This window comes from Anopheles ziemanni, chromosome 2, assembly GCF_943734765.1.
Source record: "Anopheles ziemanni chromosome 2, idAnoZiCoDA_A2_x.2, whole genome shotgun sequence".
In the NCBI taxonomy this organism is placed as follows: Eukaryota; Metazoa; Arthropoda; class Insecta; order Diptera; family Culicidae; genus Anopheles; species Anopheles ziemanni.
In genome coordinates, this window is record NC_080705.1 from 92,307,455 (window position 1) to 92,326,715 (window position 19,261).

Sequence of the window (19,261 nt, forward strand, 5' to 3'; positions counted from 1 at the left end):
GTGAGCAGCTGACTAGCAGTGACAGCATATAAACATTCGACCGAAAAATATAAACATTACAATTTCATCAGTCCCGCAAAGAAACAGATGCGAAAACATCAGCGCGGGGTTTGTTTACTGCAACCCGCGGCTGGCTGCATTTATAAGTTCGCTTTTATTTTCCGTTTTGTTTCGTGTCCACGTTTTTGTTCCACCATTCTTCATCTGTGTACACAGGTGTAGTTCGTAAGATACGTGTTCAGTTCAAATCAGTGCGTAGTACAACGTTTTATCGCAATACAACAATGGAGCCTTCGGTCGAAGCCAAGCGGCTACTTCTGGCGGAAACGATTGCCCGTGATCCACCGGCAGCCGACCTGAGGTTGTCGTTGTTTGTATCAGCCGCCCGGTCCTTCCGGTATGATTCCTGCCTTCAGCCGTTTCCGCCGAAATTCATCGTAAATGGGGAGAAAAACATAGACGAGCTGGTAAGTGTGTTGGTGCACCAACCGTCCACGTAACCTTGCAAGTGTTCTTATCTCAATCTTGTCCGTTTCCGTTCAACAACGCCATTCTGCAAACACCACGTCAGTGTCGAGTGATCGAATCGATTCCACCGGTTGCTGAGCTGACTGCAGGTCTCGAAGGAGTCGATGAAAGTACCGTTGGCCTGTTGTACTGGGTGCTGTGCCAGCAAGCTAACCCTCTGCTAAGGACGGTACCGAAGGGCAAGCACGACGAGGTGCTGGCCAAGTGTGTCTGCCATGCCAAGTATCTGCAACCCAGCCATATATTTGAGGTGATCCATCGGGCGGATCAGGGGAGTGAGCGAAAATTTCGAGAGAATGCGGTCGATTTTCGAACACGCTATGCATATCACGGTAGCCGACTGTTCAACTTCCACTCTATCATGCACTACGGACTGCAGCAGCATCTCAATAAAGTGTCCCTTTTCGGGGAGGGAATCTATCTTTCGGCGGAGCTGTCGGTGAGCCAAATGTTCTCACCGAATGGAGCCGGCTGGAACCGGTCTATACTCGGAACACATTTGGCCTGTCTTGCACTCTGCGAATACGTGGAAAACCCGAATTATGTAAAATGTCAAGGTAAGGAGGAAAGTTGTTCATCAGAGTTCCACATACAATTTTGTAAAACAATTTATTATTTTGTAGAAGAAACATCTCCTCCTACTGCTGACACATTGCCGACAACGACGGAATCAAGCACAACTTCCGACGGACCCTCGATAATGACCGCTTCGTTAACGGGCAACAACAACATCCCGGAGCGTTATATATTAATCAAAAATAACGACTTGGTCCAGGTTCGCTACCTTCTTCTTTACGGTACCACCAAAGATTCCAACACTGCCCTCAACGTGCTACAGTCCGGCGCGCCGGATCCAGTGTATATCCCAGCACAGCCTTCCTACCGTCTCCACCGACCACCGAGCCGGTTCGTGAAGTGGGTTGCTGAAAACAAGGGCTTCGTACTGATCGGGGGCTACGTGGGACTTCTGCTTATCGTCGGTTTCGTCAACAGCCGCAATGCGCACTATGTAAAGGAAATGTTCTGGCAAAAGCTGAACGATGTATACAACTCTGTACTAGGTTATCGTCCAAATGGTGAAAAGTAGTTTTAATTCTGGTTGGGTGTTCTTAGTCTTACCAGTCCAGTGTTTGCCTTTACCCGGTGAGCTAACCCTCTATTTTATTGTAGCTTGCGGTTAGTGCGTTCTATTGGGTATTCCATCTGTGTTAGTTCTTTTTTTTTGCTTTGTATGTGTTCGGGTGAGATTTTAAGGAGTTTGCATGCATAAGATTTCCTCGTGGGATAAGTGGGAAGTTGAAATATAATTCTAATAAATAGACCAGGAATGGTGGAAAATTCTGTCTACTTTGAATCATGCCGAGCATGGTTTCAATGGGAGGTTGGCAAATATTTGTACAGCTTTGGCCAGTTTTTGTGATACACGTGTAACATAGGGATAGGTACCACGTTAAGTAATGTAAAAAAGGGGCTCACTGGTTTTAACAGAAAGAAAATTATAGATGGAAAGCTATCTGTGCTATCAGTGACGTCATTGGTTTTCAAATTACTTCGAGCTTTTTGTTTGACGTCATCACCCGTGAGTTATCAAGTTTCTAGTTGGTTTTTGGTACCATATTCGTATTTGATGTTGATTGAATGAAGAAGGTTGATTTAATTTCATGTTAAATACAAAACAATATTGATTTTTAACAATTTTTTAGAAAACACTCTAAAGCTTTCTCGCAAAAGCTCATCGTAACCCCCTTACGTTGATAGAGGTTCCAGATTGTTGATGTCTATTTGTTTGACAAGCTCCGAATGTCAGTCTTGTTTAGTACTTCGGACCGAAAGGACGTACGCGGATCACGTCTCGTAGTTTTTTGCAGCAGGTGCTTACTTACTGCCTGCTAGTTTTAAGGCAAGTCCTAGTGCATTGCAATGTTTTGATGTTGGAGAACAACGTTAAATTCACCCAGCTTCCCTCACTGGCTCAAAAGCTGAAGTAAACTTAGTGGTGCATAAAAAGCTGTTCGTTAAACGACCAAGTGTTTTAGGCAACATCTGCTGTTTATTTCTCTGTGTGGAACTACTTTAAGAAAACATCATCATGGTAGATTACGTTCTTTAATTGTTTACTTTAGAAACATATAAAAAAAGTGTAGATAAACTTGCAAGAAGATTGTTGAACGCATTGTACTGTGTGTGTGAAAAGGAAAGATAGGTCGAATGCATACAGGTGTAACATCGATGGCTGGATTAGCCAATTTAACATTCTCTTTTCCAATGGAACACATTTCATATCATTTTCAATTGCGTAGCATTAGAATGCATTAAATATCCATACATTTGCCCACCACAATGATGGAAACAATTTGCTCAAAACAACACAGGTAGAAAGAGATGGAGAATAGGTCAGATGAAGCAACATAATAAGTTCCATGAGCTTTAGAGGTTCCGAAGGGAAAGCCCCGATTTAGGGGATTCACCGTCCCCATTTTCCATGATTGTTTACTACAACTCGGTCAATTGGTGTAGTGCCAGAAGAAATGTTAATAATTAGATTTGGATTAGTTAAACACAGATGGGTTTCTCATGGTGAGGCTATAATCGGAGAATGGATGAGAAAGCCTCCATGCTGCAAAAACTCCCTACGGTTGGGCAACACACTTTGGCTCCGCATCTTCCATTGAAACATGATACGAAAATAATCCAGCATCTCGTATGAATGGAGTGAAAGATGCGACATAATCCTCCAGCATGATGTAGTTCGCACCGCACATAAAGCGGGAATGAGCAAGTACAACTCATCATCGGGAGATAAGAGTGAGAAGGCGTCTTGGATTGATTTTTTTTCACGGTCACTATCCTACGTTGTCGAGCACGTGCAGTTGCAAACGTTCGTCGTGCGTACAACCTCGCCTTATCCTGGATCCTTTTTTCCACAGGTGGTGTACGTGTGTCTTGTGTAACGGGTGTGTGAGTAGTGTGCCCCAAAAAGTGCATCCTCCCCTGGCTCGCATAACGTGTCATCAAACGGCAGATACTAGTGTTTCACCTGTGTGTGCGTGGTCGTGCTTGTTGCCACGAAACAATGCATTTTGGCCGCGTGTCGCAATCACCCCGGGCACGACCGTGTCGCTTCCATATGGCAGCATCTTCCACCTCCACGGAAAACAACAGTAACAGCAGCAGAGCTAGTCACAGCAGCAGAAAAAGCACACAACAACTAACAATGAGTGGCTGGTTGTTGGTGGTACTGGTGGGGTGTCTAACGGGTGGAGTTCCTCCGGCCAGCGGACTGCCACCGGTCGGGGAAGGTGGTGAAAATTATCCGGTTGGACGATTCCCATTCCTAATGCCAAAAGTCGTCCCATACAAGGTAGGTACAAAAGGGCTGCCATTCAACTTACATTCTTTTTTTTCAAAACTTTCCGGGTTAGGAAACCTTTGGGGTTTCGAATTTTTCCATCAGCAGCTGTGGCCTTGAATTTGGATGAAGGTGCCTGCTGCTCCACAATACTTTGTAAGATGTGGAGTTCCGTTTGTTATCACCGTCGTCCAGCATCCGGTGATAGCAGCAAATCATGCTGTGCTGTCGAACTGTTTCTTCACTTTAAAACGTACCATATGGTGGCGACAGCACATCGCAATCAGCTAATTACTTCATGCTATTTTTAATTGTTCATGGTAACCTGGAACATATTCGTACACAATTTAAGCTAGATACAAATAGTAATTAAGAAAAGTTGATTTAACCAATTTTTCACACCTTTGAGTTTTCTACATGTGTAAATGTTAGTACTGTTTATTGCGTCAACAACATTTCTACTGAGACGACTTATTCACACAACCAAATCTCACCTACTACAGTGAGAGGTAACGTTAAATGTACATCGTTTTTCTACCTACAACATGGTCTTTACCAGCAAAGCAACCAATGTTTTAAAACTGTTTTATTTCGTTTCTAATGGTACTGGTTTTGATTAGGTTGTTGTAACAAATTCGATTATGTTGTTCACGTTTTCCCAAAAACAAGCATTCCACCATTTTCTATAAATTCATATTCAATCATCACAGTTTCCTTTGCACGTTAAAACACATATTTTATGGTATTTAAATGTTCTGAAAAGAATTTATTCGCACATGGAAATCAATGAAACGTTCATCGCAAATACGGTGTACAGATTTTAGTTGCAAAATTTTCCCACCCCACACCTTTGGCGAAGTTGAAAAGGGTATCGCTTTAAAGCACTTGATGAACCTGCGTCAGCGCTCTTATCAAACCAATGTCAGGGAGATGGATGGGTAAATGTTTCGAGCGGGCGAAAAGCCAACATTATACATGCCACATAAAACAAACGAGCGTCGAACCTCAGGACGACGCGTGAGTGTTTGTGGAGACCCGGTGATAACGACGGTGTTCGGTACATTCCCGTGGTATGTTGTACAAATCTAGAACAATGATCGATCGCCGATTACCTTGACCGAAGGCAAACCCCAGACTGGCTCTACCTTTCCCAATGGCTTATAGAAGTGATTGGCGTGCGTTCTCTGTGAGTGGAGTTCAAATAGTCTCGATTTTGATTTTGTCGAAGGGCAAGTTTTCTGTTTTCATAAAACGGTTACTATGATCTCTCAGAGAACAGTATGATGAATTGGAAAAGCAGTTCATGTGGGATAGCAACATTCTCCTGACGTTGCACTACGGAAGAACCAGTTCTGTGCTGCATCTTGTCTGTTTCTGGCTGTAGAAAGTTTCCCCATTGAAAGCTTTCCTTTCACTCCATCGTTTGGAAAACGCAGACCCAGGGTGAATCCAGTTTTGTTTGCACATAAAATTATCGTTTCCGGTGTTACCACAGCCGACAAACAAGCTCGTTCGAACGTGCACCTTTGGGGAGTAACCCGTTGTCCCAACAGCAGAATGTGGTTCCACGAGAACTAAACCGGTAGAAGATGCTAACGACTCCTGAGACACTCCCGGAACACGTTCCCTCCCGGTTGTGCGTCCAATTAGAAGGGATGTGCGAAAGCGCAGGTGAAAATCTAGAACAACATTTTGTGCTCTACTAGGAACAAGAAATTCCTACATCCGATCAATCAAAGCAAGCTTCAATTCGGTTATTTGAAAATAGCGGTTGGAAATTCATATTTCCATAAAACTAATTGATCACTCGACTTCCTTTCCGAGGGAAGAAAGTATCTGTATTTTATGCCCACCTTAACTGTTTTGCCAAGCTGCTAACGTCACTAACGAAGACATCGTGTGGAAAATTTAATCAGGTGGAGATGAACGTTGTATGAAAAGAACAGACAACGTTTTTGTTTACCATTGGGGTACAAACGATCCTTTTTTTCATGCACAACGACGCACAGCTAATAAGTATTTTTCGAATTTCATTAAATTCGTTTTGTTTCTCAGCTTTTGTGACTCATATTACAACGAATGGGTTTTATTTTCGATATAGAAAACTAATCTATACGTTTCATTACACTCTACTCGGGCTCATAGCACTGACCATAACATACGGAATGTGATTGACCACTCGACCAATACATAACGGGTCGGCTATAACCCTGTCCACCAACCTGGCAACGAACCTGATTGCTTGGAGCTTTGCCGAACGGAGCACCGAACTCTTAACTTTGTACAGCATGCGCAGATTCCGCCGGCGGGTGGAATGTGTAACGCAGGGATAAAGTTGAATTTGTTGCACTATTTTTAGACGCTTCCCATCCGAAGAGCCAGGTCCCATCCCCGGAGGGAAATGAAAGTTTTCCCCCATTATGCGTTCCGAACATTTCGGCTTGCGTTGGCGGAGAGCGAAACATCATAGCTTATGTTAAGTTTAAAAATATCCCCCGTGTTGTTGTTTTTGCTGTTGCTGATAACAAATTCCTATCAGTGGATTTTTTTACCGAGTTCGCAATGGTTGAAAGGTTTCTTTAGTGCGCTCAATTTACGACCATTTTAGGATATTTATACCGCAATTCCGTGACGGTTTAAATTGAAACCAATCCATGCCATGAATGAATCGCTTAGAGTAAAACTCTGTTTTCATAGACTGTCACCATTCTGTGCCATTTTCGGATTCGTGACCCAGGCGGAAAATAATAAAAATCCACCACCATCTGGTCACGTCCTCGAATAGAACCTCACCCTCCAGCGCGTGTTGGCTCGCGGCCAGCGGTTCATTCAGTTGCTCCAAACCCGGCAAGCGGTGCCAGGCGAAGGGGCAAGCGGGGTATTTTCGGAAGGAGTCCACAGCATGACGCCGAACCCGGCACCCGGTCCGCTCTTCCGTCCCGTCACCGATGCCACACTATGACGTCAGTCGTAGGAACGAAAAACCTTCGGAGAGATTTTCCCTTCCTCCTCCCTAGTGGGGATGTGCATTTTCCTGCCCGGCGCACTTAGCGTGGGATCGGTTGCGGGTTTCCGCTTACGCACGTACGCACACCAGGGCGAGGGAAATCGGAACAACACGAAAAGTTAGGATGAGTTAAGTGTGAACGAAACCCCAAATCATACGCCCGCAGGGGTTGGGTAGGGAGGGGAATGATAAAGGGTGGCAAAGGTTGGGGAGGGGGGAGCAAAAGTATGGATTTATGTTGAATCATGCTACTGCTATTGATTGTGTAGCCCTTCAGACGATTTCGTTCCCTTTGTCAGAGGATTTCCTAGTGAGTACAACAATAGTATCTAAAACAAAGCTATTATTATACTGTAGCTGCATTGCAGATTGAACTATTTTGTTAGTTATTAAAAATAATATTTAAAATAAGATTAGTTGTTATCAAAATTTTCCAATTATGACGAATTTTTATGAAGTATTACTAAACTGTAGAAAAGAAACATTATTAGCTCCAGTATAAGGCGATAAGCTGCCAAATTTCGGACATAATTTATCATTCTTTGGGTAAAGCAAGGGGATGTGTGGGTGGAAACAGGGTGTACTAGAATGCTGGCTTTCTTCCACCAATGTGTTCCGACGGGTTTTCAACGCCACCCTTCGAACACGACGATGAAGATATGGGTCAACTTGTTCTCCATCATGTCCTTGGTAATTAAGGGGACATTTATGTGTAAAGTTTTCCATTTTAAACGATGATAACTTTCCGTGCAGAAGAAAAGGATCCTACTGTTGAACTGATAGATGTTTTGTTGTCAGAATTTATTACTGCAGGCCCAATGCTCATTTCGTCACTTGTTTACAATGGTTCACACGCTTCGCACGTACGATAAACTTCTTCAAACCGCTCACAATCCACCAACGCATCGTGCTCATAATTTATGGACCGCTCGTTTGCCACAGTTTGCGTGTCAAATATTTACGTCCCGTCGATTGGGGCCAAAATCAATCCGTCACGTCGCTTCGTTCCTGCCACGCGAACCGCCGCTGCCGCCTTTCGTTTTTGGAGAAAAACAATTTTCGTACCATCGTGTGTTGGCAATCCGAGCAAAGAAAAACAGCGGCCAATCACGTAAAAATGCCTTCCCATCCGTCATTCCAACGCAACGTTTTTGGGGAGAAAGATGAGACGGCAGGTTGAAGTTGCACCCCCACTCTAGGGTTCGTTGTCACGGTGGCCAACGTCTCGTAAACCGGCTTACGCGTTCCCCCCACTCCGAAGTGCCGGCGAATCTAATAGCGCAGTACTCGGAAAATGTGAGCCCTAAGCTTCCCAGCCGAATTCCACGAACGGTCGGTTTGTTGGCTGAAGCTTCACCTACGTGTGGAAATTCTTCATCCCCGTCGTCGTCGGCGGGATGCGGAGTGGATTGGAATAGGGCAGTTTCCATGCAAGTCGGGCCCTACTGTTCCCTTCGATAAACATATGCCATTCCTTCCACGGTTTGAAACTATTATAAAAGCACAGGAAAAGTTCCTCCATTTACATGCTTGTGGAGTGTAAAGTGTAGGAACCTTTTCCACCCACGGGTTTTCCACCCACCAGATTTCTGGTGGTTAATTTTAGAATCATTGCTGCTCTGGTTCTTTCGATCCTCGCACGATGTGTTTGCTGCTGCCGTTGTTTGCTCAACATTGCCTTCCAGGTATTTTTCATCTCATTTTATGTTGGCGTTTGGTTTGGTTGGAAGGATATATTTGGAACTGTGTGTGAGTGTGTATCCCTGTGGCGTTTAAACATTATTCAGCGTGATTGGCAGCGTAAGTTGGGTGAGTACAGGAAAAGCTCTTTCTTAATTAATTTTAAAAAGGGCAGAAAATAAGTAGCCATCCTTCAAATCGGAGTCGAACTGATGACTTATAAATTGCTACACAATTCTCCCAAGTCTAGCTGCAGTCCACCGCTTTACCACTGAGCCTGTCGAAGGCTTGGTTGTTTGCTTGCCTTCCGGTTATCATTATTTGATAACCAGTTGACAGTGATTATCACTGGAATAGTCACTTTCGCAAAGAAATGTCAGCAAGGGTAACCCCCAGGCGCATTTCTTTAAAGATAGTACCTCAGTTGACCATCCCCCTTTTTCCCTCCTATCGCTTCATCGCTCGAAATTAAAACTTTGAAGTATTTTCTTTTCAAGTAAGCTGCTTGCATTATCCAAAAAAGAACCAATGGGCTAACAACGTTTTAAAAGATCGTTATTCTATATTTCTTCAATGTATGATGTTCTAAAATACATAACTGGTTTATGCCAACTTTTACAGAGAAATGAGCTAAAACTGTGACCTTTAAATTGTACATAATTTTGTAAATTCAGATTTGTAATAAGAGACGATTAGAATTAGAAAAAAAATATAATATCCTCACTTGTTTTAGACAACCTTCAAAGATTCATTATTAAAAGACTTCTGGGAAAATGTGTTGTTGGTAAACTGTGTGTTATTCGCTAAATATTTTTCGAGCAGTAAATATTTGCCTACGCTCCTTTTGCTCCACGCTTCAGCCATGTTTAATCTTTCGCTTCTTTGGGCGAGATTCTCGTGGCATTAATTTTCCACTTTTCCCATCCGACGACCGAGAGATTCTATCGCCTACGCGGCCAGCGCCCGTAGCTAATTACAGAAATTAGCGGCTGGTGTTTTTTTTTTGCTCTCCGCCTTAAATCAAACACGTACGCCGTTCTGCGTTTCTGCAAAGCATTAAGGGGAGCTAAGGGCTAGAAAGGAAAAATAAATTTTAGCGAAAATCAGCTCGTTATGAGGGCCTTCGTTATTATTGCTTTATTTGGCACATAATTGATGGTTGGAGGTGATGAGAAGGAAAACTTCTTCCGTCGGGATTTGTTCATTCTTCCAACGCCTTTCACGAACAACTATCGTGACCGAAAGTGCTTTGCGAACCATTCATTGTTTTAGTAAATATAGTTTTAATTTACAGAGGACATTTAATGAGAAACTCACATTGTTAAGACGACTTTTAAAAACTTGAACTGAAACAGTTGGTAAAGCTTTCTTGATTTCAACTCTTCTCCACCTTATGCTCAACTTTGCTTTTCAATACTTTATTTCTCGTCCAACCAACCAGCCTACTATGGGTTCCCCGACCCAATCCCTTTTCACTTGAAAAGTAATGAAAACTGCTCGGATACCAAGGGTCGTTTTCCCAAAGAAAGGGTAGATTCTTCTCGTTACCAACGATTGCGGACTTCTCGAAAAACGACCTAATAAAAGATTACAAAACCAGTAAGGTTTCGTTTGTTCCGGTTGTTGTATGTTGTTGAGCAAAGGTCAAATGAACCTACTTGCCGGGTTTACATTCTTCAGTAACAACAAGAGCGCACGATTAACGAATTACATCAACATCATCATCGACATTTGACCTCCAACGGTTGACCTGGAGCATACGATGCCAACGCGAAGTATCCACCGACATTCGGGATAATGTGGCATCATAAACGAATAACGGTTGGATACATTCCACCGTTCCTCCCAATATGCGGGAAGGTATACAGTTTTCCCTTCCCTTTTTTCATCCAGCTTAATTTGCAATTGTACTTCAGATACCTTCTTTTCCCGTTCGCCCCCGGTTCGTTACGAAACGAGAAAATCCACCAAACACACGGTGTAGGTGGTTCAAATCCTTCGTCATCCACGTTTCGCCCGCGAGAGACAATGTTGTAATCGGTTTCCATATTATTTTTCATCTATTTCGATAACCGTCACTCGTTGATGGAGAGGAAATTTTATCTTGCCTGCAAGGGCGTATTTGATCGGAATTCTCGGGTAGGTAGAAATATCTGAGTACGCGATTTAAGGGAGGATTCCGTTGCGGCTGTGCAATATTTCTTGCTGGAGCATGAAAATGCGATCAGCTTATGGTGCAGGCGAAGACGTTCCCTCGGGTGAAGTCATTTGATTAAAAGCATCCACATTGCGACGCAAGTAAATAAATTGAAAGGAAGTGGTAAGGTTATGAAATTACTCTCTCTTTCTCGACGATCTTCGTCAAACATTTTTAAATTTCAATATCTTCTTAAGGACGATAAACTAGTATTGTTTTGGACGGATACTTCGTTTCTTGACGCAACTGATTTTTTTGGCAGTGTTATGATTGTTTTTATATTATATCTTAAAACATCAATCGTTTGATATCGAAAGAGAGAAACAACTACAAAGGTGCCCTTGATCGAGGCAACTTATTCAATATTCTGCCCGTACTAAACCACTGAGAAAATTATTTTCCCTTCCAAGCGATGAAAACTTTTCGAGATTTTCCCGTTACACACGTTTTTCCCCGTACCTTAACCCAGCGGCGCTTCCATCTTTTCGGGTTCGCTATTCATTTCTTCCATTAGAGGAAGTTTGCATTTTTAATGCCATCGCCATCCGTCTCCTTTTGCGTCCCCGTGGAAAACCCCGTGTTGGAAGCTCAATACGTCGAGATTGCAAGAACGTCAACCGGGAGGGTTTTGCCTTTTGACGGTGGCGGGTTGTGAATATTGAATTAACTTCCGCGATGTAATGGAATTCTTTTTCCAATTAAACTCTACCGGAACGGGAACCCAATCTGCACATTCGTTGTGTTCAGAAAGTGAAGTTTATGTTTGAATATGTTAGAGAACTGATTGAAGTACATTGACATATTACTAACTTTAAATTACTTTGGGTTGCCCTCACCTTTGGTTAGCATTTGTTCCTGTTTTGTAAGCCTAATTTGTCCATGTATCGTTAGCAAGATCGACAGTAGCCACTACCGAACCAATTTTTCCCCTTTGAGGCATCACGATGTTATTGTGAAAAAATACCCTTGTTTGGTAGGATTCGTGTTCGAAAACACCACCAAGACATTCGTGTTACACCAATCAAGGGAAAAGGGTTCGGAAAAGTCCTCTTCAGCTAACCACCTACGCGGAGAGGCAACAAAGAAGAAAAAAGGATATGTGCGATGACCGTCAATCCGAGTGAGAGCTTTCCGATTCACTAATGTACCCCGTGGTTGTTTTCCTGTTTGTTTTTTCTTTCCCCGCAGCCCGAGCTCTACCTCTGCACACCGGTGAAGGTGGACTACACGAAGAGCTACTACATCGGTAAGTGGGATGTTTACCATCCAAGTGTGCGGCCAAAAACCTGGTTAACTCTCGTCGGTCGTCGGAATCCATCAGCTCTCGTTGATTGTATTTTTTTATCTTTCTCTCTCTTTCTCGATGCAGTTGGGTTCGAACCGAACGCCACGATGGCCACCGCGCACCATATGCTTCTGTACGGCTGCGGAGAGCCCGGCTCAGAATCGGCCGTATGGTAGGTGGCGATTCCACTCCGGAACGTAGATCTCTATTAGTGGCTCACTAATCACGATGTGCTTTTCTTTTTCTCGTGCTCGCAGGAACTGCGGAGAGATGGCAGGTGGGAGCGAGGAAAGCGGCAGCCCATGTGGAAGTGGTGCTCCATCGCAGATTATCTACGCCTGGGCACGGGACGCCCCGAAGCTGGAGCTACCGGAAGGGGTCGGCTTTAAGGTTGGCAAGGATTCACCGATCAAGTACATCGTGCTTCAGGTTCACTACGCGCATATCGACAAATTTAAAGGTACGAGAGGGTGTTAGGGATGGAACGTTAACTGTACGGCTACACGAAACAAGCAAAGTGGTTTTCCATACCCTCCCCAACTCAACTGTGACCCAAACAAGCGCACCAATAGCGCCCCGACAGGTGGAAACTCATTTGCATTAAGGCAAGGACACTGTTTCTCCATCGACGCAAACATATTCCCCCTCGTTTAAAAGGTCTTCCACGGACAGAAATGATCCGAAGTACCATAATTCTGTGCCCTTCTGCCTGCCTTTTTCCTTTGAAGATGTTCACGGTTGCCATCCCACCCGTCCTTCAGCTGTTTCGCTGGCACAAATTGGATGTGGGAGGGTATCGGGTTTTCGAAGATAAATGCCATCCATACCCACGCGTACACTTCGACGGAACGATTCCGTCACAATGGGCTTTCGTTTCCGGGGAGGAACTGAAAGGTCGTCGCGAGACGTTGGATTCTGGATAGAAACCAGAAACATCCAGAAGTACATATAAAGGACGCTGTATGTCGCGTAGTAATGAAGCTTGTAGCGGAAAAAGGGAGGGATGAAACGGCCAAACCATTTTTCCGAAAGAGTATGTCCTTGGGGGTTCCACGCACAAGAGCCGGTATTGTGATTATGCAATCATTTCCCAGGACTCGACCCACCTTGATATGGCTTCTGTCAGACAGAAAAATGTACCACCCATTTGCGAACTCCCCCGTCCTCTGATACTTCCGAGGGACAAATTGAGAAACTGAAAACTTTGTTTGAGTCTGTATGGAACATCGTCGTGCTCGTGACGGCGAAAATTAATTGTACCGTCGTTGCTGGCGATGATTGCGCCATTCGTCGACTAGCGGAAAGTTAATACCCCCAACCCACCTTCCTAAAACACCCAGCTGGAGGAAGCAATCGAGCACTCACTAAAAAACACACGATACGATAAAAGTTGGAACAGTTTTACGCTTCCGCTGCGGGACATCTTCCGCTCGATTCATATTTTATTCGTCACGTACAACTTTCCAGGTGCTCGAAACTACCCAATTTTCCCACAAGTCGACGGCTTCAACGGCCTGTTTACGACGTGAACTCGGCGGCCCAAAATGACTCGGGGCACCTGTTGAAGTTCGGCTGAAGAAGATGCCCGAGACACCATCCAAGGCAACCATGATGCAGCTCGTTTGCTTGTGACCAGTGTTCCGTGAAAATCGGTCGAGCGCCCACAAACTCCCAGATCGAATTTACCTTTCCCAAATCTACAGAGCCGGTGGAAGAGAAAACTACGGTGGTCGAAACGAAGGGACCGCGGATGATGCGGGACTCGAGCCACAAAGAGCTAGGATGAAACTCTGTAACTGTCGGTTAGCATATTGAACGCCGACGGAGCTTCATTTGCATACTTGATCGGTTGGGAAAACGCTTCGAAGGGCGCCTACTTGTTTTACTTCACTTCGTTTAAAATCGGACATGATTTCACCACTGAGTTGAACAGTTGTCATTTCTGTCACACCCGAGGAAAGATAAGCCATGGCTTTTTCCCATCGTAAACAGCTTGATGATGCTCAACACGACGGCGTAGAACATTAATTTAATTGGTGTTAATGGAGAAACATTAAATTCTCCTACGGGTCGGGTTTTACTAAAGCTTCCCATCGTGCAAAGGATGTTTTAGGCAGCCACCATCGTGCCGCAAGAACAGCTCGAACGGATTTTCCGGACGATACCAGCTGCTCCAACCTGTGGTGTTGCTTGTTGAGATGGAATTTTCCGTTCCAGGAACCATTCCGTTTAATTCGCTTCGTAGGCATGACTATGGTCCTAGATGTACGGATGGACGACCGGACGGATAGCTTCGGCAAGGGATTATGTTTTGAAGAGTTCACTCGAACTGACACCTTATGCAGGCAGCGAAAACTAGATGAAAGCCGTTCATGGCTTAAGTGTTTCCCCCCCGAGGGCAGAGTGTCGTTGTTCGTTTGGTTATTTACGTTCAATCGTAGTACGCAATGACCGCGAGCTGGATGGAAAATCGGTCGTTTTTCGAGGAAAATCTGGATTGGAAATTGTAAAACGAACGCGAAGGTTGTTTATTTTTAAACGTTGTTTAAACGTTTTATTTTTGAACGTTGTTTTTCAATATGGTAATAATAAATTTTATTTTTTCTTTTCGTGCTTGGTGTGTGCTGTTCCTCCCATTAGATGGAACGACGTATGACGATTCGGGCATATTCATACACTACACGACGAAGGTGCTGTCGAAACAGGCCGGTGTGCTGCTGCTCGGAACTGCCGGTTACATTCCCCCGCAAACCACCGAGCACATGGAGACGCTGTGCGACATCCAGGAGGACAAGGTAATCCATCCGTTCGCCTACCGGACGCACACGCACAGCCTCGGTCGGGTCGTGTCGGGCTATCGGATCCGCAAGGATGAAGCGGGCGACGACCACTGGACGCTGCTCGGCAAACGCGACCCACTGACGCCGCAAATGTTCTACCCGGTCGAGAGCCGCGATCCAATTCGACGGAACGACCGACTCGCGGCTCGCTGCACCATGCAAAGCAACCGCACACGGATCACCAAGATCGGGTAAGTGAGCGAACGTAAGCGGGTTGAGCTTTAATTGCATCGCTAATTGCGTTTTCCAACGCCCTGCAGGGCCACCAACGAGGACGAAATGTGCAATTTCTATCTGATGTACTACGTGGAGAACGACGAACCGCTGCAGATGAAGTACTGCTTCAGCAACGGGCCACCACTGTTCCACTGGACCAACCGCGAGACGGAACTGAACCACATTCCCGACTACGACGCCAGTCATCTGTAGAGCGTTTCGTCGTCTGTAGAGTGACTTGTCGGAAAGCGTGCAACACCTTGCGCTCCGACTCACAAACGCACACGGACATCCTTTCGTTTGATTCTCGTGCAGCAGACTCTTTCATCGTTTGCCTGCAATGGGACGACCGATGAAGCTAATGATGAAGGACGCAGAACGACTGTAAGAGCTGACAGGAATGGGACGATTTTGGAGCATGAATTTCCATATCACAAATTTTAACGGACGCGCGGAAGGAAGGAACGTTTGCGGGCAACAACATATGCGTACTATCCCCATTATCCACACTTAGCCGACCTACGGACATCGAGACTTGGTTGATTAGGACATAGTTTGCTTTTCGATCAGTTTTAATCGTCAGGATGATGCTCTGGAGGGTGGTCAAGTAAATAGTTTTCCCAGGTAGTGAAACGGAATGATTTCATACTAGTCAGGTTCGAGTTATTAATTGTGCGCCTCTGCTGCTAGATGGTTTTATTTCTTGTTGGTTCCGTTTCCTGTTGTCGTTCACGTGCATTTATGTTCTTTGTTTTATAGAAAAACCTACAAGAAAACTTATGCTAATGGGGGGTGAAGGGAAGATGGGAGTTGAAAGACAGAAAGATAATCAATAAGAAGCGTCGTGACTTCCAAGGAAACTGATGGTACAAGTGTGCGTGTGTATGTGTGTGAGTGTGTATGTGTGTGTGTATGTGTGGTGTTGAGATGAGCGAGGATACTTAAAAAGTATATGTTGAACCGATGGCACCGTTGTCTAACTAGCGAAATGGGATTTGTTAGCTTATGTCGTAAAAGGTTTCCGTTTATTGCCTTTTTAACAGAACTATTCTTATCCGTATGAATGTTGTTGTCAAAATGTGATTGAAAGTATATAATGAAACGAAAGGCTTAAGAAAGATGTGAAATGAGAGTCTCATAGCGAGAGGAAACACTGCATAGCAGAGAGCAGGTCTTCTAGCCCCAGGACGTATAGATCTTATAACATAGTCAAAAATGTGTGTGTTTTTTTAGCCGAAGATGAAAAGGTTTTGTTTTATGACAAATGCTTTTAAATATAATAACTGATTTCCTATGTTAGCAGAACTTGAATACCTCCCTCGAATGCACTGTAAAGAGCAGCACAAGCAGTACACTTGACAGTGTTAATCGTTGCATTTAATGAAATGTTTTATTGCTTTCTCTATAGCGTCAACCAGTGTTGAAACATATACTTAACCCGTAAATGGTATTTACCAGGACATGAAGGGCATCTCTATGTTTGGCTTATGTTTTCGTACGAATCTATCAGTGGCAGCACAATTACCGGAATCTTTTCACTTGTAGATAACACAAAATTAAACTAAGCAGTGGGGCAGCACGTGGTAGGCACGTGGTAATGCAAACAACATATAATATCTGGAAAAAGTATTCTCAAGTAATGGTAGAAAACAGAATTTATATATGGAACCTTGAAACCATCACTCTTAAGATTAAACAAAAAAGTAAAGACAGTATATATTGACGAAACAAACACACACACATGCAACTTAAAGACTTTCTTAGAGGAGGATGATCGCACGATCGTTAGATAAAAAAGGAAATGGGAAGTGGTTGGCTCTAAGCGCGATCGAAAACTATGGATAGCACATTCCTTTGGTGTTTAATTTAAACATTTAAAACAAAACATGAGATATAAATCGTCGTACAACTGTAGACCATATGCGGCACGTGGCAAATGTGCGTGAACACGTGGAATAGAACATGATAGTGAGATATGCATAGCTACATGCCCATAGCACACACAAAAAAAAACATATTATATATACACACATTCACGTACCGAAGCATACAAAATCGCAAAAATATATATACATTATTATAGATATACATATTTGTCGGATGTAATTTCCATTTTAAAAAGAGAATTTGTTTCCTCATAAGCAGCGTAGCAGCGGAAACCTCTATTAGAATTTACCAATGAAACACATGCCCTGACCCATGTTACGTTTGATTAGGATTCCAACTGCATTTGATCTGTAAAACTTTATTTTTATACCGTCTGAGATATTGTTTCGTTTCCTCCATATTCAAGCCCTCGGCTTGATTTTCTTTGTAATCAGGCAAAGGAAACAAAATGCAACTTTCTTTTCTTTAAAATTTTTAAAAGGAAGACCAGATCACGTGGAAATGGCGCATGTACAGGGGAGCAATTCTCTTGCATATGCGTGAGCCCTACAGACATACTAAAATAAAAAAAAAAGAAAATAAACAGGAAGGATGCATAGTATTCATATTCATAGTAAGCAGAGACTATTTCCGACTGTGTTTGTTGTGTCTTATGTTACATTAAAAAAGTATTTTATTATCTATAAATTAACGATTAGACAATTACACTTTAAAACGGGTTTCGCGTGAAGGATGGACAAATACGGTACGGACGAATACGGTACGGACGAGGCAGCTCCCGGGAGACGATACGCGTCCTCTCGCTAGGACGGTCGGGAAGCGAAGCGGCCATCCTGTTGTTCACCTCGTCCGCTATCGGACACCGATAGCGGCGAGTGGAAGGATGGCTGCGTACGTTGCAGCTTCCAGTGGATGATGAAGCTGCGTCTCCACAACATCTCCCCCTTTTATTTCCGATAATCGTTAAGCCAACGAGGAAGTCTTCTTTGCCTAGAAGACTTTCGTGGCACCGTTAGCGGCTGAGTCGAAACACTCGGAGCTGCTTCCGAAGGTCCGCATGACGGCTGACGTAGTGGCGCTTGCGAGACAGCTGTGGATGGTGCAGGCGGCGGAATCGGATCCACCGGGTCAGGAGCCGCCGGGCCGATGAAGGAACTGCTCGGTATCTGTTCCGTAGGCGCTCTCCAGTCGCCCATCACTATGTCGTAGGGCAGATGGGGGGACGTTGTTTGCTGACCCAACTGCGACGGGCTACGAAGATTTCGCTTTCGTAGCTGATTTACGTGCCGCCTAATTGTACGCCCATTTTCCGTTGCTACCTCGTACAGCACACGTCCACATCTTCGAATAATGGTCCCCGGAATCCATGTTAAGTTTCCTGAGAAGTATTTTGCCAGAACCTTATCACCTTCGTGGAAACTTCTACGACTCTCGCTCTGCTGTGACTGATGAGCCGTCGGCGGCCGCAGTAAATCGAGCGCAACCCTCGGCTGTCGACCGAACATAACTTCGGCGGGCGCCTTCCTTTGGTCCAGGAGCGGGTGAGGAGTCGTTCTGTAGGTCTGTAGAAAATTGTCCAGCGCCTCGTCTGATGAGGATCCATCCATTTGACCCTTCTTCAAAGCCCTTTTGAAGGTGTCGACGAATCGCTCAGCCTGACCATTCGACTGAGGATGGAAAGGTGGCGATGTGACTTGCTGGATGCCGTTTCGGCTGCAGAATTCCTGAAACGATTCACTGGTGAATTGCGGTCCGTTATCACTCACCAACGTTGATGGCATCCCAAAACGAGCGAAAAGACTACGCAGTATTGCTATCGTTGCTGAAGACGTCGTGCTCGAGGTTTTGATGATCTCCGGCCATTTGGACAGCGCGTCCACTACCACCAGATACCAAAAACCTTCTATTGGACCGGCATAGTCCACGTGCACTCTGGACCAGGGACCTGATGGTTGTGGCCATGGAATGGGGTCCACCCGTGGAGGAGCCTTGGATGCCGCTGCGCATGGCTCACAGGATGCAACGTAATCCACGATGTCGTCGTCTATAGATGGCCAGTAAAGGAAGCTCCGTGCGATCGCCTTCATGCGTTGAATGCCGGGATGACCATGATGAAGTTGCTCCAAGCATCGCGTGCGCAGGGTTTCAGGGATGACCAATCTCTCCCCGAACAAAAGGCAACCTTCCACCGTTGATAATGCGTCCTTCCTGTCACTGTATCGTCTTATTTCTGCTCCAAACGATACTTTTGAAGGCCATCCATCTCGAACGT

General features: G+C 44.6%; 2 protein-coding genes across 2 annotated transcripts; both read left to right on the forward strand.

Annotated features, from left to right (window-relative positions):
- Nucleotides 1–93: 93 nt before the first annotated feature.
- Nucleotides 94–1,866, forward strand: LOC131282785 (protein mono-ADP-ribosyltransferase PARP16-like). Its single transcript, XM_058312328.1, has 3 exons — nt 94–467; nt 572–1,085; nt 1,152–1,866. Exons 1-3 carry the CDS (start codon nt 285–287, stop codon nt 1,613–1,615), a joined length of 1,161 nt encoding a protein of 386 aa, XP_058168311.1. The 5' UTR covers nt 94–284; the 3' UTR covers nt 1,616–1,866.
- Nucleotides 1,867–2,355: 489 nt separating this feature from the next.
- Nucleotides 2,356–15,655, forward strand: LOC131282784 (peptidylglycine alpha-hydroxylating monooxygenase). Its single transcript, XM_058312327.1, has 7 exons — nt 2,356–2,399; nt 3,456–3,889; nt 11,950–12,007; nt 12,131–12,218; nt 12,304–12,506; nt 14,687–15,077; nt 15,147–15,655. Exons 2-7 carry the CDS (start codon nt 3,602–3,604, stop codon nt 15,313–15,315), a joined length of 1,197 nt encoding a protein of 398 aa, XP_058168310.1. The 5' UTR covers nt 2,356–2,399; nt 3,456–3,601; the 3' UTR covers nt 15,316–15,655.
- Nucleotides 15,656–19,261: the final 3,606 nt, after the last annotated feature.

Coding starts and splice junctions, on each gene's coding strand:
- LOC131282785 (XM_058312328.1), top strand. CDS start 285: ATGGAGCCTTCGGTCGAAGCCAAGCGGCTACTTCTGGCGGAAACGATT. Junction 468..571: donor AGAAAAACATAGACGAGCTG/GTAAGTGTGTTG, acceptor ACACCACGTCAG/TGTCGAGTGATCGAATCGAT. Junction 1,086..1,151: donor GAATTATGTAAAATGTCAAG/GTAAGGAGGAAA, acceptor ATTATTTTGTAG/AAGAAACATCTCCTCCTACT.
- LOC131282784 (XM_058312327.1), top strand. CDS start 3,602: ATGCATTTTGGCCGCGTGTCGCAATCACCCCGGGCACGACCGTGTCGC. Junction 12,008..12,130: donor CACGAAGAGCTACTACATCG/GTAAGTGGGATG, acceptor TTCTCGATGCAG/TTGGGTTCGAACCGAACGCC. Junction 15,078..15,146: donor ACACGGATCACCAAGATCGG/GTAAGTGAGCGA, acceptor AACGCCCTGCAG/GGCCACCAACGAGGACGAAA.